Source organism: Ambystoma mexicanum, chromosome 5p (genome assembly GCF_040938575.1).
Source record: "Ambystoma mexicanum isolate Mex_15411 chromosome 5p, UKY_AmexF1_1, whole genome shotgun sequence".
Taxonomy (NCBI): Eukaryota; Metazoa; Chordata; class Amphibia; order Caudata; family Ambystomatidae; genus Ambystoma; species Ambystoma mexicanum.
In genome coordinates, this window is record NC_090930.1 from 486,935,361 (window position 1) to 486,959,871 (window position 24,511).

At 43.0% G+C, this 24,511-nt stretch overlaps 1 protein-coding gene across 2 annotated transcripts in view; it reads right to left on the reverse strand.

The window, feature by feature from the left end:
* Nucleotides 1-215: 215 nt before the first annotated feature.
* CYSLTR1 (cysteinyl leukotriene receptor 1) overlaps nt 216-24,511 on the reverse strand; it is a 415,907-nt gene continuing 391,611 nt past the window's right edge. For both annotated transcript variants that reach the window (XM_069612895.1, XM_069612896.1), the window contains exon 3: nt 216-2,125. In XM_069612895.1, coding sequence (XP_069468996.1) covers nt 1,049-2,098 — 1,050 coding nt within the window. In that variant the 5' untranslated portion in view covers nt 2,099-2,125 and the 3' untranslated portion in view covers nt 216-1,048. The remainder of the gene's footprint in view (nt 2,126-24,511) is intronic.

Below are 24,511 nucleotides of genomic sequence, written 5' to 3' on the forward strand. Positions count from 1 at the left end.
GTGGTTCCCGGCATTTCCCATCATCTCTTTTTAGATTTAAGACTCGAGTTCGGCCAAGCTACTTAATGGATAAACAAGGGCACAGTAGACAACATGGCACTCATCTATATCATTAACGGTCTGAGTTTAGATGATGTGGAATTTACGGTACAGCACATGGACAACTTCATAGCCATCACAAAAAAAACAAATAAAAACCATGATAACAGAACATGTTCATGTGATTTGTGTTGTTAGAAGAAAAGGTAGATTTAATAAAAGTCTTAATATATTTCCATTGACACACACGGATTTTTTAAACATAACTTAAAATGCAAGAAACAACAATAAAAAACCCGGGGAGCTTCATGGAATAACATAATGAAGTGATCTTGTTTCTTCTTCAAGGAGGTCAAGGTTGAGCTACTCAAATGATTATGCCTTTTCATGCAGCAGACTATGCTCATGTCTATGCATGCAACAGACTTACAGTGGCATCCACCAACAAAATGCATGCAAATCCAATTGCTGTATGGGTAAAAGTTGCTCATGCACCACGAGGAACAAGGGAAAGCTTATGAAAAAAGCTAACAACAAACAGGCCAGCTAAAAAAAAAACTTTGTTTTGTGAATGCCAACCAAACGTTACACTAACTTATAGTATTCAATTGGATTTTAGCACTTAGCAGAGTCCCATATACATGGTTGATCACACCCATATCTATTTCCCATTGTAGGCACGTAAGTTCCCCTCACATATACATTTAAACAAGTAACAACTGTTTCGAGGCTTTGGATGAAGTGCTAGTGAGACGAAAACAATTGGCCCAGATGGATAGCTGTGGTGACCGTTTGCCTAGAGGATTTCCAGCCATTCTCGACGACATAGCACAGCCATAAGTAGGCCCTGGCAGAAACGTCCATAGTCACTGAGAAACAAGCGATTACGCTTATCTTTCTGGACTGTACCTTGTTTCCAGACACACTCTGCTACCCAGCTGAATGCTACTCTTAATCTGAGATAAAAGTGCGTTTAAATGCCCTGCAGGACATTACACATAATGCCTGCCTAACTTTCATTGCTTTCCTTGGTCTGTTCTTCGAACACATCATTTGATGGATCAGCTGTGATCAACGATTTCTTCCTTGCGATTGCGTGCTTCGCACTTGATGCTGAATGCTTTCTTAAAGTGGAGATCCTCCTACGAAAGTTCTCTCCAGAGAAAAAATAGAGCATTGGGTCAAAGCAGCAGTTCGAGGCAGCCATGGCCAGCGTGATCACCACCAGTTTCTGCATGAATACCACCTCTTCACAAGTCTTGCCTCCCTTCAGGAACTGTAGGTGGACGGTGCGTTGTATATGGTAGGGCAGGAAGCAGACCAAGAAGGCGGTCATTACGATGATAATCATCCACACGGCCTTCCTCCGGGTCTGCCTCTTGGTCATTGGGTTGCTCAGCAACGTCTTGATAATCAGCGTGTAGCAAACCAGGATAATGCAAAAGGGTATTGCAAAGTAAAAAACAAGGGAAACGTAATTCAAAATAAAGAGGGTTGATGATTTTTTGGATGGCGGAGGTTCAAAACATTTTGTTTTGTTTTCACCACTGGTAATGTCCCGATGGGAGCCAGTTAACAAAAAGGGGATACTCGACACAGTGACGAAAATCCATATACCGGTGCACACCAACTTTGTCTTTCTCACGCTCACCAGCTTTAGGTTCAGGACAGGAAACACTATGGCTATGAAGCGCGTGAAGCTCATGGCCGTCATCATGAAGATGCTGCAGTACAGGTTGACGTAGAATGCGAAGGACGTTATCCTGCATAAAAAGTCGCCGAAGAACCAGTTGCCATTGTAGACATAGTATACCACCCTCAGAGGAAGCGTGAAAACGAAAAGGAGATCGGACATCGCCAGATTCAGCATGTATATGTGGAAAGCAGTTTTTTCTTTGTATGTTTTGATGAGGATAAGCAGAGCAAATCCATTTCCAAAAAAGCCAAAAACGCAAAAGGTGGAATATGCCGCTGAGTAGACTTGATTCCGGAAACTGTCAATGGTGGGGCAGCTGGCGTTCGTCGAACGGGTCAAGTTTCCTAAGGTTTCCATGTTCATTGTCTGAAGCCCTTACAGGCAGGAACCCTGAAAGACAATTATAAAATATGCATGTTAAGTCTATGGTAAGACAATATGTGTACGCAATCTGATGTTTTGTTTATAGCACTATTTTACATTAGTGGATGCAATCAAATATTAGCAACAAGTCAGACAGTATCGTGTTCGTTTATGGATTAACCAATGCGCAAGTTGCTTTGTAGAACCCTGGCAAGATTGTGAAGGTGGGACTGGCTAATGTGATGGTGTGTCCCTGGCTTTGTCACTGCCCCGTGCACTATGTCAGGGGTCAGTGGATGGGGGGAGGGGTTGGTGGCCTCCCGGCCAATCAGGAGACTCAGAACGAGGTCTTTATCTCATGGTAAATCCCCTACTCAGAGTCCCCTCGGAAGCAGGAGGCTGCCATCTTCCATGCCGGGAGTCAAGGTAAGTGCTACCTCTGGCCGGTGCTCCCTTTCCTCATCTACCAGCAATCCCCAATTTTCGCTCAGGCTTCAAACTGACACCGGCATTACCTGGCCCGTAAAGCCCAGCCCGTCTGGGTTTATGACTTAATTGTAATGTGCTAGTAAGAAGAGAGTAGGGAACATAAGCTGAATTCAGTAGTAAACGCATGCATGCCTGGCTTCACTGACCTCCATGCAGGCCATCATCTAGCTTGTTTGAGCCATTTTTCCTCCCCCATTGCGTGTTAGTGAAGTATCTACCTGCATCCATACTTGTCCCGAACTCCCATGCTTCCCTCCCCTTGACTTGCCCAACGGCCTTCCTCCATCCCCGTTGCCAAGTGTCTCCGCCGCTCTTTTGGCTAAGCTACTCATGCTGCAGTTTGTGCCACATGTCCTATCGGCTTTCTGCATCATTTTACTCTGTGTTGTACCTAACCCAAACCTGTCCTTCTAATGCACACTCAGCCCTGCAGGCCCTACTGAGTGCAGAGGAACTTGCGGACTTTCATGCAGGTTTTGCTGAGCCAGCAAAGACTGTAACACTGTGAGGATAGTCTTTCTTCACTCTGGCCTATCATCACCGCCCACTGCCTACTGTTTAACTGCAACAATCACATCAACATTAGAAACACCTCTTGCACCACTGTTCACTGCCTTTTTGCACGGTGTTTTCCAGGGTCTTTGGGCATTTACTCGATCAGAGAGAAACACTTGAATGATTTCTTGAAGTAGGAGGAGTGTGCGTACTTGCCAACATTTCATTGACATAAAGCCCTAGTATATTTCAAGAATACAAATGTGTAATTAGCATAACGATGACAACACAGGGAATGACATCACATGCCCTTTGACGCAATGAGATCACATGACATATTGATCAACCAAAATGCTTTCAATCCCTGCAGGCTCGAAAGGACAACTCCGGGACACCATTTGAAAATGACTAGTTATTCTTTGTTGTGTTTTTTTATTTTTTTAAATGTTCATGGATCTGTACCAGCTGACAGTCGGCATTTTCTTTTGTACATACACATACATTCCCTGCCCTCCTTGGATTTGTAGTTTAATCACCTCCTACTCTGATGCTGCTTTCTTATCACCTTAGCATCCCAGTGCCCTCTCTTACCGAATCGGTTTCATTCATCCACACCGCCACAACCATGTGGACAAACACACCATGCTCCCCCCAAAGTGACTTTGCTGTTCCTTACTCATGTTCAAGATTGACAACATGTAGTTAAGCACTCAACATTATGACATTTCTATTGGCCAGCTGCATGCTTATTTACTTTTTTCTTTATCTGCCTACACCTCAGTATTTTAAACACACTCCAGACAGCAGAGTATTCAGACCGGCAGGACTGGGGAGCGAGCAATGGAAAATGTCAATGTATTTCGTGGGGAACCTTGTTCTTACAACATGTGGTCAAAGACGGGAGCTAGATCGAAGCAGTCACCTTCATGGCCTTGCATGCACCACTCTGACAATACCACTACAGGCTAGTGCAGTTGCTGCTGGTGAATTTGTAAAATAGAGAAGGGGTAGAAAAGCTTTCCCTGAATTGGCCTGAGCCAGGGCACCTGAACGAATCCAGTAAGGTTTTGGGGTGGGGGTGGGGGATCGGATGTCCCCTTAGAAAGTGTTTTAAATAATGGGTTGAAAGCATATATTTTGCATAACATATTTTCAGAAAAATTGGGTAACAATCTATAATTCACACATGAAACATGGCACGCCACTAACAGTCCACAGGAGCATTTTTCAGCGCGCGTTGATGCTGGTTGTAGACAATGAAAATCCATGAAGCCTGTCTCAACAATATATCCCAGCATTGCCTCGCTTTCAAGCAGGTTCTGCTTGAACGTGTGAGCCTCTGAATGGGTGCCATAGCATAGTGTCACCTGACGTAGCATCATTTACCCATACATCACATAATAAGGGTAATCCATGGCATGCAACCTGGACAAAGAAAGTTTGCCATGGATATGAACAAACAAATCCAACCAACTGTGCTGTTTCCAAAGTGAAAAAGGTTGCCTCCAGTTCTGTTGGTTGGGCAAAGCATGGTAACAATAACCACCTCAAATAATTATACCTCCAACCCTAACCAACAACACATCTTGAAACATGATTCCAGTACCTATACATGGGTTATGCAATAGAGTTTACACTACCTAAACACATGTGTCTGCAACAGATTCCCCTAAACACCACACTAACACACCAGAGATAGACCAATACAACTCTACAAATTCCTTAAACACCACTCAGACCGACACCACAGACAAGGACCCAACCAATTGACATTAGCAACTGGAGCGCACATTAATCACACCTCTAGAGAACTCACAAAATACATAAAAAAATATACATCTCAGAGGGCTCTTTCTTTTCAGTTCTGCACACATTGACATTGCAACAAAGCAACGTTGCTCTGCTCCCCTTGCTCAGACCTTCTAACCCGCCTCTTGCAGACAATGAAGCCCCACGAAACTGTGGAAACTACATGTGGGCTATACAAGACTCAATACCATAGCATAACCAGGCATATCAAATAATCTCACTCATTCTCCTACAGGACAGTACTCTGGGAGGCCCATGCAACTTTGGTGACCGACAACAACATTGGAGGAAATTCATCTTGGTTCTGCCGCAGTCAGTCATACTATTAACTCTGATGCACTGACTAGCTGGTGAGTCTATATATATATGGCTGTCAAATCATGTAGTGTTGAACACAGGGAGGGCCAGTGCAATAATGATGCAATTCTAGGTCACAACTGTGCGGGCCTCTAACAGAGGAGCACGAGTGAACATAATTTCTGTATAATCATTAAATCTGTCCCATTGTAAGAGTCTTTCTTTAAAAAAAATAGTTTAAAGTTAATCACTGCTGAGGACCCAATTTTTGCCTATAAGTAACAGCCAGATTAAATAATTTGCCCGGGAGCACATACTTTGGTTAAGCAGTGAAGCGAAGACTGTAACTCACTTTACAATTTAGGCTTGTCAAAGACAGCAATAACACTGTCCTTCAGTATGTACTTGAAAAAGACACAAATCACAGAGTAAAGCAACCAGACAACAAGCTTCCACATCCTGAGTGGAAAGTTACAATTCCTAGAATGAACTTTAATGAACACCTTAAAAACCTTCTCTTTTACATCACTCAGCTTTCAGCATTTTAAGACACACAAAAGGAAATTATGTCATAAGGTCACCAGTGCAAAAGATTAAAGATTAAACTTCAAGTTTGTTATGTTTGACATTAAGAAAAATTGACTATCCACGCACAAGCAAACCCTTTTTCGAGCATGTCAAGCTAGCAGGCATCAGGAGGTAACTGGAGCTGTGTGGAGTTGGAAATGTCCCATCTCAGTGCATCCTGCCCAAAACTTTGCCTGAACAAAAGGCACTGCTAACAAGAGATATGTCTTTACCAATATAATTGTGAAGCCTTTCTGAAGATACAGTAACACTGTTAATCATCTGCATGTTTGTCCTGCTCATGGCAGCTCAGAAGATGAGCAGGTCCCTTCAGCAAGGGCCCAGAATTTTGGTGGGTGGGAGGCTGCAGGTGTTTATTGAACCGCTGCCCAACAGCAGGGCATTGCATACATTGTGAAGAATTTGCTGCTCAGGAACACAGTGGGATGAGCGATTGGAACACTTTCTACCACCCACAAGGCCCTCGTGATAGCTCTCGTGGAGGCAGCAGCTGGGAAACAATCCGAGACTGTTTCAAAATGTTCTGAATCTCTCCACAATGAAACCTGTATAGGGGCAAGCTGCCCACCCGCCTCCCCAGTTGGTACACTAAACACGTCAGACCATTCAAACAAACATTTGGAGTACCCATATTTCCACTTATGAGTTAATATATTATTTATAAAAAAAAGTGGTAGGGTCTGTTAATACAATCTGTAGGCAGTAGATCTACTTAGAAAGCAGTAGTCTTCTGCCTAAATCTCTAGGGTTATCAAGTACAGTGGGAAGAACTTTGAAGTGTAGGGGTGGGATCAGGGGAGGGCTGGTAACATTTGGCCTGGGAGGCAAATACAATTTGCTGGCCCATAGTGCAGTGGTCCATGATCACAGTGCAGCAACCCCAACCTCCAGAACAAGTAAACTCAATACCAACTCAATACCAATCTCTCCTCCTCCCACACATTCTCAAGAATATGTAATAGACATTGTTGACATTACTTTTCAGTTATGTTTGTGGTTTGTTAGAAACCCAGACCCCAGGAACCTCTCCCACACATCAAACATAATATAATGATTTTACCAGGATAATATAATTGGCCAAATGGGAAAGCTGGGATTGAACCCATAAAATCCCATGTTGCCAAAAAGTAACCCGGGTGCACTCTATCCAGGGGAAAAGCCCCTTACTCTATATTTCAAAGTAATTAAAATGATCAGATAAATACACTCACACAAAAGCTTTGGAATTCTGATTTTGTTTTTTATTGCATAAAATATAACATTCATTATACATCAACTTCTAATACACAAAGGATTTCTCAATTTAGAGTACAACTCTTTGTGTCACCACAATCTTACACAGTGTTTTTTATATGAATACAATGGCATGTATTGGATTTTTGTGACCCTCGTGATCAAGCGCTCGGTGTAGCGCGAAACGCGTTGTTTGCAGGTCGCATACCATGGCGTCCTGTCTCTGTTTGTCTGTGTTTTGTTGCATTTATTATATACACGGCGTGGTTTTTTTGTTTACATCCAGAATTTTGGAGTTTTGCAATCTATGCCTGGCCTGCGGGAGTGCGGTTCATCTTTCCTCCTTTTTGTTCAAAATATATATATATATATATATATATATATATATATATATATATATATATATATATATATATATATATATATATATATATATATATATCTACCACTCTCTAGCAGGACAGTGTGGTCAATGTTCTTTGACAAAATATTGTTGCCTGACACTGACACATTTCGTATACCAATGTATCCTTCTTCAGACGCTAAATCACTGTCGGTTTTCAATGTCATGTTACCAATCCCAATGTTACAATGTTCTACAAGATAAAACAAAAACAATTATTACAATTCCTCATTCACATTATAAAGTACAATTAATAATTTGATTCCAAATTCTGTGCACCTCACTAACCTCTAATTCATGTCCACATCACTCCACTTCCCCTTTGACTAAGACCAAATAGATATTGGAATCATTCCATGTCATATCCTTGGGTCTATAGAAAAGCGCAACTATGTAGCCTAAGCGCATCTTACCCGACTATCACATTGGTCAGGGAATTGTTACATGTGTTCTAGTGCCCACGAGACTGAGCGCTGCAACCACAGCGACCTGTATAAACAAGCAGAGCCGCCAGTGCAGTCCCGACCGCACTTGGTCTTGGGCTAAAGTAATGAGCCCAAAAGTGGGCCCAGTATGGGTATACTCACTTCTTTCTGATGCGTAATGCACACGGACACCAGGGCTTTAGACTGGTAAACCAGTCGGGTGCCCCGCATCGGTTGTAGGTCAAAGGATCTAATCAAAAGGGCCGAAAACAAAAGGGTCGAATTTATTTATTTATTTATTTTTTGGGGGATCCCCCCAAACCTCTGTTTTTGGTGTAAAAACCACCTTTTTTCCTATATGGAAACCCCCAAAAAAATACAAAAAATAAAATAAAAATGTGACCCTTTTGTTTTAGGTCCTATTGACTCGACCCTATTGCATTCGATCCTTTGACCGGACACCCCCCGAATCTGCAATAAGATGCAGACTCTGCCATGGCAACAGCCCATAAGGAAAAGGCTGCTCTACCTCGCGCATTGTGACCATCTTAGTCTTTGGGTGAATGCTTTTTCCTATGCTGGACACTCCATTGTTCACTCTCAATTGCCTCCCTTGACCTTAAATCTCTACTCCACACATAGCCAGGTCACAATCATGGCCCATATCTCCCTCTGTTAAATAATTCCAGCCTCAGGATGATTGCGTACCAAAACCCCAGGTTTTACTCAAAGGGTACCTCATCATGAAATACGGACCTTAAAATTACTCAGGTATTGTATCTTGTAATGTTTATGTTGTTTTAGCCCACACGGGCTACGGGGCATCCAGTTCTCAGACTAGTATAATCTTTTCACGAGTCAACTGAATGATGCTGCTGCTATTACGGCAACACTCCGTTGCCAGTGGAGCTGCTGCTATTGGCGCCAAGCAGCCATTTTGCAATGCTATCATCATTCATCTCTGCATCCAGAACACAAACGAGTTCTGTCTCCAGTGACTCACTGTGCCTTATTGTCTACCGCTTTGGTAAGGGAGTCTCTAACAGGACAAATATATCAATCAGTTGTAGCCCACATGGGATCTAATTCCCCAGAGCCAAGCATTTTACCTATTGTTGTAACCATCCTATTCCTTCTGGCATTTACTGTATGAAAGATACATGTCCTCACATTCTAGATCACATATGAAATCAAAGGAAACAAAGTAAGTACTGAGTTCTTCAGACTCCCAGCATACAGAGCTGTTCACAATATATCTGGATTGTGGACCGCAAGTGGGAGCTGTTTTGCTGGACTTGCTGGTGTTCCTCTTTCCTCGTTGGACTGCCGTCCCCAAGAGGAAGAGTGACTGGTTACAAACATGGCGAAACTGACAAGGACTTTGTTTCAACGTTTCCAATTTGCCTCATTGGCCCTGCCCCCTGCCTCCCAGCATTCTACAACTTCTGCGGGCTCGCGCACCCGCGCGCACACCCTAGGTGGACCGCCAGTGGGAGCTGTTTTGCTGGACTCGCTGGTGTTCCTCTTTCCTCGTTGGACTGCCATCCCCAAGAGGAAGAGTGACTGGTTACAAACGTGGTGAAACTGCCAAGGACTTTGTTTCAAGTAATTATTGCCCTTTATTGTGGCATGTTGTCACTGGACTTTAGTTGGACTTTGCTGCTGCCTTTCTCTATTCTTACATTTACTTTGCCTTTCTTGGCTTGCAGCGTTTCCAATTTGCCTCAATGGCCCCGCCCCCTGCCTCCCAGCAGTCTACAACTTCTGCTGGCTCACGCACCCGCGCGCGCACCCGAAGTGGACCGCAAGTGGGAAAATGTTTTGCTGTTCGGGTCTTGCGGGGCCATGGATGGACTCCTACTATACTGGCATCATAACGTGGTGAATATATTTTTTGAGTTAATTCTGTTTGTTGCTTTGTGAAAGGCGGACCCATTGAATAAGCATTTATTACTTATTTTCTTCTGAGTGATTTCATTTACACATTACTACAACTATATTTCTTGCCTTACGAAATGACCATGAAGAGAAATAAAATCCCTCCAATTAGGAAGGAGCCAGGTGCAGACTTTTTTGCTGCGGTCAACACACGATTAGCAAATCTGGTGCGTGCAGTTGCGCTGTCGCTTCCTTCACCTGGTGCAGATGAGGCAGAACTCCTGCAATGCGCTCAGGCTTGCTCACATGTTCTAAAAACTACTGAATGTAATTCAATAGGCAGTGTGGATAATTCCCAACCTTTGTTTATGGAGGACTTGCCAGTGGCAATATCGAAGGATAAATCCAAATGCAGTCCTCCGCTACTGGGAGTGAGACCTGGAAACAGTTTTAGCCCAGGTGACTCTTTTATTGATAACACCACAAATCTTCCTTACCGAAGACCTGTATTCAGAGGCAAATACTGATATTTTTGCTGATAATGTGAATGGTAGCGAAAAGTCGTCAGACAATGCGAATGGTAGCAAAAGGGGGTCGGATTTGACAACTATGTTGGGCATATTCAACAGATTAATCCTCTTTGAACTGCGTAAACAAACTGATATGCTTAATAGGGTTTCAATTGAATTTGGCCTGTTACCCACTAAAATAGGTGAAGCACTTCAGGCAGTGTTGGTGAACATCGAGCGGGGGAAACAAGCTTCTAATGTTGATAAGAAGCTGAAGGAAGCAACAACAAAGTCTATAATACCGTCTCTAGGGCTGGGCAAAGTAATTGTGATCACTGAGCCTACGCCAGGGGACTGCATGACCGGTGCGACAACTAATGATGAGGCCCACTTGGGAAGGGCTTTGAAAGATGATATGGTGGGGGCACATCCGATGGTGCTGCCGGATGAGTCTGTCAATTTTATAATTAAATTAACTAAAAAACAAGAAAAAAAACTCTCAAAACAGAAAAAAATGTCTGCACTTAATAAAGTGAATAAATCCTCTAGGAAATTTCTTAGGGATAAGGACTTTAAAAATACAATTGAGGAGGATAGCAGGCAAATAGATATGTCAGACACTCTCACACAAAAATCTAAAAAGGTAATTGAGAGGTTGGCGGTGTGCCCCAACTCTATACATTAAAGTGATCAGGCTACCCAAAGTAGGCGATGAAACCTTGTCCGATGTAATGAAAAAGAAAAAAAATCCCTATAAGAATGAAATGCAACTGAAAACCCTAGAACATGGATTAAATGACATTTTTGAGATTTTCAAAAATGCGACAGCCATTCCTAGGATCGGAACCCCTTCATGTGTGAATGATAGCAACGGGTTCTTCGATAACAAAAAGATCTGCACAGATTTGAAGATGGTGGATAAGAAAGCTCAATTAATAACTACTACTTTAAATCCAATTATTCTGAAAAGGAGAGTTATGACTCAATCAGTTAATACTGGTTTAGGTCATAAGGACTTGAGTAAAGGTAACAGTAATCTCTTGACAAATGTTAGTTGTGCCTCAGAACTTGAACCCTCTATTGATCTTACTAGGCAACAAAATGTGGATCCTAATAATATTAACGAGCTAAGCGACAAGGATCAAGTCTATACAAATCTAAATGAAGAAGCAGTGACAGGTATTGTACAAAAGGTACTGGCGGCAAGTCAACATACAAAAGAGAAGGTGCAAGCAATACCTATTGACAGAAATCAAGATCTGCAGGGTCACACCAAGGAAGATGTGGGTATACAGAACTATATTGGGAATGTGAAAATGGATTATGATTTAAGAAAACTGGCATTCGATTAATACTCTAAAACAGCTAGGGAAACCTCGATAGCACACTGACAAAATTAAAGCTGGTATGCTGGAATTCTCGTGGGTGTTACCATTTAATGAATAATGAGAGATTGATGAATGAGCTCTCAACATTTGAGTTTGTACTACTAAAGGAGATGTGGGCTCGAAGCAAGTTGTGTTTGGAAGGCTTCCACACGGTTGAAATTTGTGCATCTAGAGGTGCTAAGGGTCGACCAAAGGGAGGTTTACTGCTGGTTTACAACAAATCAACACAAATTGAAAAAAAGGATGAATGGTCTGTTTTGCAATCCATGTTAATAGTAACCTTTAGAGTTGGGGCTCTTGGTGGAAGTTTTGTTAATTGCCAATATATATTGGAACCCAATGGAGCACTCCGATCTCCAGCTTGAGATTGAATTTAACAACCTGGGGATGAGGATTGACTCGTGGCTTTATGCCAATGAAGGGGGACAAATTATTATAGCGGGGGATCTGAATGCGGACTGCTCTGTTGACCGGATTGTGGGCGTTGTTTTAAGAACCAATACCACTACTAGCACTCTAAAAGGTGGGAACTCTAAACTCAGAGGTGCACTATGGTTACATTTTGGGGATTCTTGGGGTCTTGAATTGGATCACAATTAGCAACACACTTGGAAAGCTAGGGGCACTGCCTCTGTAATTGATTATATTTTTCTTTCTGGTGAACTAAGCAAATGCTTGTCGACCTTCATGGTAATAGACTCTTCCTTGAGTGATCATAGTATGTTATCGATTGATTTAGAGGTAAACACCTCAACTGTCAGTCCTAGTTATTATAAGGAAGGTGTCTTGTTAAATCCCAAAGGTAATAGAATTAAATGGATGCACAACAAAACTGTTAGGTTTACATCTATCATGATTCAAGAATATGACATGTCTCCTCTAGCACAACGTATGCAGCGATATTCGGTTATGAATTCCGCTTTGTATATTGTTAAAACTATTCAGGGGATCGAAGGAAATATGGCTGAAAGAAAGATCTCTAAGAAAGCATATAGACACAATAGTAGTATGGAGGTACATGAACAGAAAGTAGCTATGCGGAATGAGTTACGGCTACTTCAGGAAAGGGGGAATCATGACCCTCATATACTGAATTTGATTAAAAAAAATCAAAGAACACTATAAGAACCTGCTGATTAGTCATAGAGGAAGAAGGTCCCAGCTGGGTGGAGAAATTATGTCGAACTCGTTGAAGGGTTATAACTCTTCAAATTTTTTGAACCTTATGAACAGCTTAGAACAAACCCAGAAAGACTTGAGTCTAAATCCAATTCCGGAAGGGGTCTGGTTGGGACAGTTTGCCAGCATATACGGATGCACTGCTAAGATCTCGAAGATTGTTTTTGAGGATAAACTGGAATGGTCATTGGGCAATTCAGTTGATACGGTGTCCAGACTAATTGTGAGATAAAAAAATTCAGGCGCTCCTGGCCCGAACAATTTGTCCAACAAAGTATTGAAGTTCAATCCGCTATATTTGACTAGAGTACTATGTATTCTTTTCAAGGATGTTGTTAGGGAGAATTCTCATCTTATGGCTAATTTCCCTTACCTATAGAGTCCCCCAGCAGCTTTGCTGGATTTGAAGGGTTTGTTTTTTTCTCCTGCTAAGAGTGAGACTCTTTTTCCCACTCTTAGGCATTTTTGCTATGTGTGTTCTAGGCTATTTTTGTGTTTAATGCCTATGGAGTTTCTCTCCCCTCCATAGGAACCATCTTTATTCACATGTGTTACACGGCACCCTCCGTGCAGTGACACAGGGGTGTCGTAGCGACCCCCAAACATAGACTCCATACCCTGGGACTGACTACTGTCTCCCAGGGCATCTAAAGTCCCCATTGACTTTACTAGTCCATTTTTGTGAACTAAACCAGTACAACCCATATTACTATGTAAGTACTGGGAAGGGTTAATAGTTTTTCCCTTATGTTCATTTTCGAGAGGGTACCGTACAGTCCCTCTCTCAAAGGTTTCTGGCTGGTGGCAGTGGTTACTACCGTAAATATTCGACCGCAAATATTTTCCTATGGGATTTTCCCATTGTTCGAGGCTACCACATTTTCTGACAGCCTCTAACGTACCGCCGGTGTATTTTAATATTAACTTTACTCCAATAGGTTTTATTTGCCAGAACTTTAATATAACTTCATTCTCGTGTCTTTCTCTAAAATCCTAACCCAGGTCGGGGATCCTTTGTTCGTCCTTTTGGCAGGCTTTTGCCTAGAAGCCCTCCTTTCGGTGCCACTGAGTCTGGGGTGGGTCCATTGTGTGGGAGGGGCAATAGGACCCCTGGACAGGGTTGCCTCAGCAACCCATGTCTCACTCTATCCTGATAGACTGGAGGGTCTCCCGCCAAGATGACCACTCCACTATGTGAGTGACAGCTAGGCTGTATGAATGGGGATCTTTTTGCATAAAGCAGGGTCCTGAGGACTGGAAGAGCAAGACGTCGCCACTGGAACTAAGAAGCCGAAGAGGAGAAAAGCCAAAGACATCTGCAATGACTGAACCACCGGTGAAGCCCTGCTGCAGCGTCTCACCACTCTTCTCCACACGACGAGAGAAGATCTTCATCTGCAAGAGCCTTCTTCCCTTGAGTTTGTGGGACCAACCAGTTTGCCAATCGCCTTCCCGGACCTGCCTTGGTCGAATCACCAGTACCCAGTACCTGAAGACCGGATAGCCAGGCACCCGTCCACCCGGACCGCAATTTAAAGGAGCGTACCTTTTATTCGTCGGGCAACACCGCGGCTGGTTTCATTCCTGGGTAGTGCAGTAACTCCAACCTTCCTCCACGACGAGAGCCTCTCTTCCTCTGTTGGATCCCCCAAACTGCAGGAACTACCAGGAACAACCGCCACCGCAGGAGCCACTTCTTCATTTTAAAGGTACATTGTTCCGCCAGGCTGCCCTTTCTTCGCAGTAGCCCTAAAGGTGTTTTAAATCCTCTACCTACCTGTTGGGTTGGCCGCCCCTCTCTCTTAACATTGTCTTTTAACTTCTGCATCCACCTTTTCAAATCGTTAACCAAAGACTTGACTGCAGCTACAAGAACATTTTGCTCCTGGGCCCTTGCCCTGTACCACTGACTCTGGCACAGGCCTACTGACTCTGGCTAAATTTGTTGGAACTGCCTTCTCTAGATTGCTTCTCAGCTAGAAATGCGTTGGTGCACCTACTTCTTATAACCACCCTTTCCTTCCCACTTTTAAACCTTGTGAAATGCCATTTTGCTCAGTTTTCATTTCAGTATTTCCTATTCTGATGTACTTCCTTGCTTAATCTGCTTTGCAAACTTATAGAAAGTGTTGCTAGGGTGTGTAAGAAGATATTTCTGTATAACTTGTGCTTTCCCTCCCTTGTGAGAAAGTGGTAGAGCGCCATTTGTGTTTGGTTTACACTGTGCTGTTTTGCTCAGTTTTCACTCTTGCTCAAACTTGTCTACAATTTAACCAGGGAGTTGTGTATACTTTCTTTGACGAAATTTAACTTGGTTTAAGAACTGTGATAGATGTGTTTAACTAGAAGTGTATAAAATAAATATATATCTAATTTTTAATACAAAGCTTTGGTCAGTGTTTCCTTATGCCATAGTACTGTAGGCCTATTGTGTAAACCCTGAATACTGCTCATCTCCCTCTTGAGATAAGTCTGACTGCTCAGCCACAGCTACCAACTAAATCTTTGTGGTACAGACTGATACCAAAGGGGATTTATTGCTCTCACCTGTAGTCTTAATCTTCTGTAGTGCTCTCTAACGGATCGCGATCTGAATGACACCTGGCCTAGTAGGATCGTTTGTCTGTCTTCCCCTTGTTTCCCTCCCTCCCTGCCTCGTCGCGCCTTGAAACACTTGTGTATAGGCGCGTTACAAATACCATATCATATCATATCATATCAACTGCACAGGATTCTGCCTAGCAGAGGTTTTGAAAGCAAAGAGTATACCGCAATCTTGGAGAGTCCAATCTTTAAAAAAGGCTTAAGCTCAAGCCCTAACAGCTACCGACCTATTGCAATTGCGGACCCCGACTCAAAAATATTTGCTTCGCTGGTCTTAGCCGATATCCAGAAATGGATTACTACAAATCAAATATTGAACCTTAAACAAATTGGCTTTGAGAAAAATATGGGCACAGGCTTGATTCTGCATTGTATGCAAAACAAAGCAATGCGAAAGGGGGAGAGGCCGATTTTTGTTGCTTCAATGGATCTCAGCATGGCATTCGATCTGGTGAATCGTCCTACTCTATGGAGAAAGTTTCATGATTTGGGCATGCCGAAACATCTGTTGGAGATAGTTATAGCCTTATACTCTGATAAAAGACTAAAGGTTTGCCTAAATTCAGAGGGACTGTTGTCAAATGAGAGAGTTATTATCAATGGCCTAAAACAAGGCTGTATGTTAGCTCCTACTTTATTTAATCTTTATGTAAGTGGTGCAGGAAGAGCTTTGGCAAATAAAGGTTTAGTCTCACTGAAATTGAGTGATATCCGCATTGGCTGAATTGCCTATGCAGATGATTTTTTGCTTTTAGACAACACCAAGGTTGGTCTACAACGCCTGATTAAGGAATTTTAGATATTCGTAAGTGAGTTGCACTTAAAAATGAACCCTACGAAAACCATCATTATACGTATGGGCAAACCAAATAAGAGTCAAATGTCTTATACATGGTATTGTGAAGGAAAATATATTAAATGTCAAAGTGCCTTAAAAATCTGAGTTATCATTTCTCAGGAACAGGCTCGATAGCTCTGATCAAAAATCAATTGAAGTCTAAAGCTGAAACAGCACTACAGCAAATGCGCTTGATAGAGAGAAAAATACAGAAAATTGTCCATGAAGCCGTTGAGAGAATTCTATATAATGAAAGTCCTGCCATGGGTAGAATACGGCTTGGAATTCTTTGCTTCACAGTTTATGGACTATCTTAAGGTGTTGGAGGGTATAATATAGAGAGGAATTCTGTTTTTTCTTCCCAAATATGTTCCAATTGAACTTATTCGATATGAATTTGGTCTACAATCTTTAAAATCTGTTGTATTGTGGAGAAGACTATTATTATGGAGGAAATGCATAATCAATAGACATAAGGATCTATATGCTATTGCTGAAACTGAAATGTCATGTGAGTTCATAAATAAATTGAAAATTGATGCTGAGGACTTACTGCAAAAATTGGGGATGTCTGCTATCACATTGATGAACAATCCTGTTAAACAATCCTGTTTAAATAAAAATAAAATACTGAGAGGTAATGATTGGCAATATAACATGATTACAATACTTGAGTTAAAATTATATTATCAGGTTTATTCCTTTTGCAAATTGTTCCCTGTAATGGAGGGATATTTGTTGAAGTACCCAAGCAGGAGAATTCACAATGATTATATGCGATTTAGGATGAATGTGATGCATACTAACCAGATAATCAATATCAGAAGTCAGCCTTTTGAAGTAAGGAACTGGTGTAGATTCTGTAAAATTGAGGGTATTGATGAAACATAGAAAAACATTATACTTATCTGCTCAGATTTATCTGCCCAAAGCATTCTGTATTTTTCACAATTTGTTAAGTCAACATGTTCGGTTAACAGGGAACAATTATGGTATCGAATATTGCACAGGAATACAACAACTTTAAATATTGTGTAACAGCTTTTCTCAAATATCTGCGATTTGAACTGATACCTTTTTAATTTTGGTTATCTTTTTTTAAGTAATGTCATGAAATTGTACTGGTTTTTATGTAAATTGATGTGAAAAGTATGTTTTTTTTAGCAAATACTGTATGTAAATGTGAATTTGTTATTGAAAAATGTATTTTAATGATTTTTGTAAAGGTTTATAATAAACCAAAACAAATAAACAAAAAAATAAAAACTATATCTGGATTGTGTAACAAATCGTCAAAGTAATTATTTATTTCGTATTCATCACATCCTTGTACATCTAATGACATAACATCCTCCTGCCAGAATACGAGTCTGTTCTCAATCCACAATCAGTAATGTATAACCAATGGACATCAAATTTACACTGTCGATCCCTGGGTCATGTGTCTCCTAGCTAATACATTTTATACCAAATTACAAAAAACATGAGTGGTCCTACTCAGAATTCATCCCCTTTGGAGCTAGCTATTCTCACATCTCAATCCACGCTATTTCTCTTTGTTGAAGTAATCTCTTTCTCCCTCTCCTGGGGACAATCACCCTTTCCAAAATCACACTTCAGTTGTGCAATGTTATGTTTAGCCTCTGGGAATTGAATAGCCATAGGAGACTTCTGATTTTGTAGCCTAATGTTAGACTTGTGCCCAGTCCAATGAGTCTTGGCTTTACGTGTTGTAATTCCTACTTAATAAAGGCTGCATGTGCATTTTAAGTCATATACCACGTTGGACGAGTAACAAGTACTTGAGTGCTGCAGGTAGATCTTTTTTCCTGAATACAGGTGCTGGATGGAGTTACCTTTTATGATATTGCCACAATGCTGACAATTGTGGCACGGTTGTGTTCCCGTATGCATACTCTTTGTTAAGTGTGACTGTTTGTATTCTGCCTGAACCAGCAGATTCCTCAATGACAAGCTTTTTTTGTAGGCAAAAACCGGTGGAGCCAGAAATAGCTTTTTCAAAGTAGAATCTAACTTCAGAATTTCCCTGTTTTTTTGTACAATCTGCTCATTCTTATGACTCTGCACAGAGTATGTTGTGACATGAAACAGTGAGGGATTAGCACCTGGTAGATTTAGACTTTAACAAATCATCTGTTGGGATCTGTTTTACTTTCCTCGCTACTTCATCAAGAAGATAAGATTAATACTTTCTTTGTATCAATGTGCCCTTTAGATCATTCACCTGAATCTTATCCTTTGCTTGTGACAAGATGTTCCTCCGATACCTCATGAACTGACTCAACGTTACACTATCTAATGTCCGTTGTGCGGGAAAGCTTGTGGCGTGCAATAAGCTGTTCAGATCAGTGTTCTTCGTAAAGATCCTAGTCTTGAGAGTCTTCCTCACAGTATACTTCTACATGTAGAAAGTGCACCTTTGACAGACTCGATTCAGCAGTACATTTAATGCAAGGATGCATGTGATCCACCATCTAAAACAAATTGTCAACTCCCTTTGGGAACCCCTCCATATCACAAACACATCATCTATGTAACAAGTGTAAAGTATAAGGTGTTTACACCATCTATCTGATGTTAAGACATGTTCCATCTAAAACATGTATGTGTTAGCATAACTAGGCGCCATAGCTTCCCCGATGCTAGTACCTGAAATCTGGACAAAATGTCCATCTCCAAATCTAAAGAAATTATTTGTGAGAACCTGTTTCAACAATGTGAGGAGAAAAACCTTATCTGCTATACAGGAATCCGTTCAGAGTAAAAGCCATTGTATGGCCTCCACCCGGCTTCATGTACAATGTTGGTTTGAAGTTAAGTGACATCCATCGTGAAGAGGATGTCCTTCCCTTATTCAAAGTCTACGTCCTCCAATTTTGATAGAAATTGAGTAGTGTCACGTATATAAGAAATGTTCTCTTGTATTGGAGGTTGAATCACCTTGTACAAGTACTGGGCTAGGGGTTCCAACTGGCTTTCCATAGGTGTGAAAAGTGGCCTCCCTGGTGGATCGTTTAGTCTTTTGTGTATCTTCGGCAACATATGTATAACTTGTGTTATGGGATATTCCACAATCAGAAATGATCTAGCATGGTCTGTTATTACCCCTCTGCGTTCAACCTCTTCCACCACCTCTTATCGTGGACCTTACTTATTCTGTGGGATCAAACAGGATTTCTCTATGTTTCACTGTCATTTACCTGTCTGTTAATCTCTCCAAGATAATCCATTTTATCCATCAGAACCAAAGTACCACCTTTGTCTTCCAGTTTAAATATAATGTCTTGGTTGTCTAACAAGCATTTAAGAGCTTGCCTTTCACGATTGGTGAAATTCACACGTTTACTCTGTTCAAATTGAAGTTTTCCAAGATCATCGAGAACTCTTTTCTCAAAGGTAGTGAGTATAGGATTATGTACTGGAGTATAGAATGAGCTCTTAAGCTTTGTTTCCAGAAATTCAGAATGCTCTGGTTCTTCCTGCTCTTCAAGTGACTAAAAAAAGACTTTAAATTTGAGTTTCCTCATAAGTTTAAAAAAAATCTATTTTCTCTTTTAGAAGAGCACTGGGGGACAAAAGATAAACCCTTTTGCAGTACACGTTTCTGAAACCTAGTAAGCTGGAAACTTTAAATGTTTATAAATATTCTTGATCTGTGTTGTCTTTCTCAGAGGGTCTTTTCTTTTTCCCTGTCCTAGTTGGCTTCTCTACAAAGGTCACTTGCCACTCCAAGACTGGTGTTACCCCACTCTCTTCTGTTTGTCCACTTGTGCATGGTTTCGGTCTCTATGCTTGGCCTTCCTTCAGATTCTCCACTGGAGATATCAGAAGACACTGTTTCTGAAGCCATCCCTGCACTTTTCCGTGCTGTTGTCATGATGCCTACCCCCGGAGCACCAGGCCAGGCCCAGCACCCCCGGAAGCAGGCATCATGCCCTCGGGTAAAAGCCCAGCGGCCCCTTATAGGGGCTCTTTGGACTCAGTCCTGGCGTCTTTGGCACCAGGCTCATGTTGGACATCAGTCCTGGCGCCATAGGCGCCAGGCTCATAAAGGGAGGTGTTTTGTGCACTTACCTGATGCAGACCATGCTGCACGCTTCAGGCCTCCCTGAGACCTGAAAGGGACTATTTTTTCATAGGGACTATTTTTTCATTCGGGCGTGGCCAGGGAAGGATACATACCTAGTTGGGGAAGGATACATACCTGGGACTTCTTTGGAGGCTATTTAAGCCACGCCCAGACAGCAGCTCATGCTTCGCGTTGTTCTGCTTCCTGCAGCTTAACGCTCACCGTGTCTGCTCCTGCTCCTGGACTCCAGCCACGCCCGCCTCGAACCTGGAAGACCTGCAAGGAAGGAAGAGAAGAGAAAGGTGAAAACCAAGGACTATTTCAAACTTCTTACCTGCATCCGGAATCTTCTCGCCAGCATCCCTGAAGAAAGACTTCCATTTAAAAGCATTGCGTTGCTCGCTGCAGCGCCACGCTTCACTCACCTGTCTTCGAGACATCTCCCGGCTCCATCGCGGCTGTCAGCATCGGACGCCACATCTCTGCACCTAGGGGAGAGAGGAAGAAACAAAAGGTGAGCAGAAGGAACACAGAAGGAAAGCCTGATTAACAGCCATAATACTTACCGGCTTTTCTTCCACATTTCAGGTCGGCGCCGCCCCGTTGGCAGGTACCGTACCCCGACCCCTATGGGGAAACGACAAGAGACATTTCTGGGGAATGATAAGGACATTTAGGGGGATCGCTCTCATCACTACTCACCTCGGCAGTTTAACCCCTTGACGCATCGCCTTCATTCTGCACCTAAATTAAAGGACAGATCACAGGTTAGAAAGACAACATAAAGGGGGCCTCACTTGAACTTTGAACTTTCATACTTACGGCGCATCGCTCAGGAAAGTCAAGTGGATTTTGCCAGCGCCATTCTGAAAACCAGTGAAGTAACTGGACGAACGCTCGCCCCTGCACCAGAAGCAGGATGGAGAGTTCATCCTTCCAAACCATAAGGTGAGCTTAAACCGGGGTTTGGAGGAAGTTAGAGAGGAACGAAGGGGGAAAGGGGGGAGCTAGCACACTATTCTGCAGACTGTTAATCCCCTTTCTCATCTGCAGAAGGATATTCCTACGGGCCAGGCAAGCACGATTTGGAGGTCCTGTCCAATCGGTGTTCCGGGTCCTGCGCATCACGCTAGAAGAGGCCACAGCAATCCAGACTAGACCAGCGCCCCCGTGGGAACCAGGTGAGCGTTACAGAACGTGAAGCCTTCCTACAAATTCCCACCCAGGCGCTATGAAAACTTCCGAGACTGACCAGTTGGCCCAACTACTGGGGGAATTACGGGCCGAAGTACACGCTGCTCGTCAAGAGACTAATGCTCTCAGGACGGAAGTGATTGTAACAAAGGAAAGAGCTGATGACCTGTCTAGACAGCTTTTGCAAGGTCAAGCTGGACAAACTCCTTTACCCGGTTCCGGAGGGAACCCCACTCCTGTGCTTTCCAGTAACTCGGTGCAGATTAATCTACCTGGAAACATGCCGCTGGCCCCACCCGAACGCTTTGCTGGGGACCCCAAACGATTCACCGTATTCATCAATCAGTGTCGTTTGCATTTCCTGTGCAGACCTGGGGCCTTCCCTAATGACCAGACCAAGGTAGCCTTTGTATTGTCATATCTCAGCGGCAGTGCTGCCGATTGGTCAGTTCCACTGGTAACTCAAGATGACTCGATTCTTCGTGATTTTCAAGGATTTCAAGCAAGCATGGAAAGGTTATTTGCTCGTCACTCCCAGGGGCAGGCTCTAGATGACGAACTTCTATCTCTGCGACAGGGCAATCAAAACCTCCTTTCCTACATTGCAACCTTTAATAGACTAATTGTGGAAACTGGGTGGCCTGAGGATAAAAGAATCACGTTATTTTATCGAGGTCTACGCGGAGAACTTAAAGATGTCCTGGCCCAAGTTGTAAATCCGCCCCAAGAATACTCAGAATATATAGACTTAGTGGTCCAATTGGATCACAGACTGCAAAATAGAAAAGCAGATTGGTCCAAGTTTGAGACCCGGGTGTTAGTCAAGACCCAAGCTAACCTCAAGGGGGCTGAAGCCTCTGAGCCAATGCAAATCGGAGGAGTTAAAGGACCTTTAACGCAAAAGGAACGTGAAAGAAGACGACAGATGCAATTATGCCTTTATTGTGGGTCCTCTGGACACTTTCTATGAGATTGCCTGGTTAAGCCGCCCAAGAAGGTGGTAGGAGCCGCTGATAAAATCCATGGAAACTCTGTATCGGGAAACGACCACGCCCGGCAAGCGTAGGGGTCCGCTTGCCGAGCTTGAAAACTAACTCTCAGACCTCGCATTTCATTGTGCCAATGGTCCTCGTAGATCCGGAACAGTCTAAACGGTTGCATGCTATAAAGGCATACATCGATAGCGGGGCTATAGGAAACTATGTGGATCGAGAATTGGTCTCTAGGATAAACCTCCCTCTGCGTCCTAAAACCAACAAAGATGTCATCACCACAGTAGATGGAACCGAAATTGCCTCTGGACCGGTAACACATTCCATAGCTGAGGTGACACTTGTAGGTCCGGATGGCCATCGGGAGGCAGTTGTGTTTGATGTAATCAAGGCTCCACAGTTTCAGCTTATTCTCGAAATCCCTTGGTTAGAGACACATAATCCTCGAATGATTGGCGAGCGAAGAGAATAACCTTCCCGGATTGTGCACAAACCTGCTACCCAGAAAATCCAAAGATTAATCTAGCATCAGTAACCTCTGTCCCTGTGCAACTACCTCCAGAGTACCAAGACTTTCAGGACGTCTTCCAAAAGGAACAGGCCAACACGTTACCTCCCCACAGATCGTACGATTGCCAAATCGATCTGGTGCCCGGTGCACAACCCCCTTGTAGCAGGATTTACGCCCTTACTGAATCAGAGAATCTGCATTTGAGACAATATTTAGATCAATACCTCGCCAATGGTTTCATTCGCCCGTCAAAGTCCCCGGCATCCTCAGCTTTGTTCTTCGTTCCTAAAAAAGAAGGCGACCTTAGAACTTGTATCGATTACCGCGCATTGAACCAGATAACTGTTAAAAATCGTTACCCTCTGCCTCTGATCCCTGAACTCCTTGACCAGGTGAAGGACGCTTGCGTATACACCAAGTTAGATCTCCGGGGGGCTTATCATCTGGTACGAGTAAAAGCAGGTGACGAATGGAAAACGGCCTTCCGTACAAAATATGGACTATTCGAATACCAGGTGATGCCTTTCGGGTTGTGCAACGCGCCTGCAGCCTTCCAATTCTTCATGAACGATGTCCTTCGGGAACTCATCGATGTCTGTGTTGTCGTGTATATTGATGACATTCTTGTGTACTCCTCTTCGGAATCTGATCACAGAAAGCATGTCAGGGCCGTCCTAGAGAAACTGCGCCAGCACAAACTGTTTGCCAAGCTGGAAAAATGTGTTTTCCATACCACCGAGGTTCAGTTTCTCGGATTCATCCTGACTCCTAAAGGGATCCGAATGGATTCATGGAAAGTGGATGCCATCCTCAAATGGCCATCACCTAGTTCGGTGAAAGGTGTCCAAAGCATGCTTGGTTTTGCCAACTTTTATCGCAGGTTTATCCCGGAGTTTTCACGTGTGGTGCAACCCATCACTGCACTCTTGCGAAAACATAAACGTTTTGAATGGACCGAGGAAGCCGAACAGGCCTTTCAGGAGTTGAAAGCTAAGTTCACGTCTGCACCTATTTTGAAGCACCCGCGTCCCGATCTCCCATATATAGTCGAAACCGACGCGTCCAGCTTAGCCATGGGAGCTGTCCTGTCTCAGAGAGACCCTGAAACCAACCAACTGCACCCCGTAGCATTTTGGTCCAGAAAGTTCTCGCCGCCGGAGATAAATTATGCGATCACCGATAAGGAACTATTAGCCATTAAGTCCGCCTTTAAGGCTTGGCGGCATTATTTCCTCGGCACCAGGCATACCATCACCGTGATCACTGATCACCGAAATTTACAATATTTAAAAACTGCCAAGGCTCAATCGTCTCGACAGCTCCTATGGGCTTTGTTCTTTGCTGAGTTCGATTTTGTAATCACCTACCGCCCCGGCTATAAGAATGGTAAGGCGGATGCTCTATCCCGAATTGGAATGGAAGAAATAGACACAAACTCAGAACCTGTGCCGATAATTCCCGAACAAAAAATTTTGGGGATAACCACTTTAC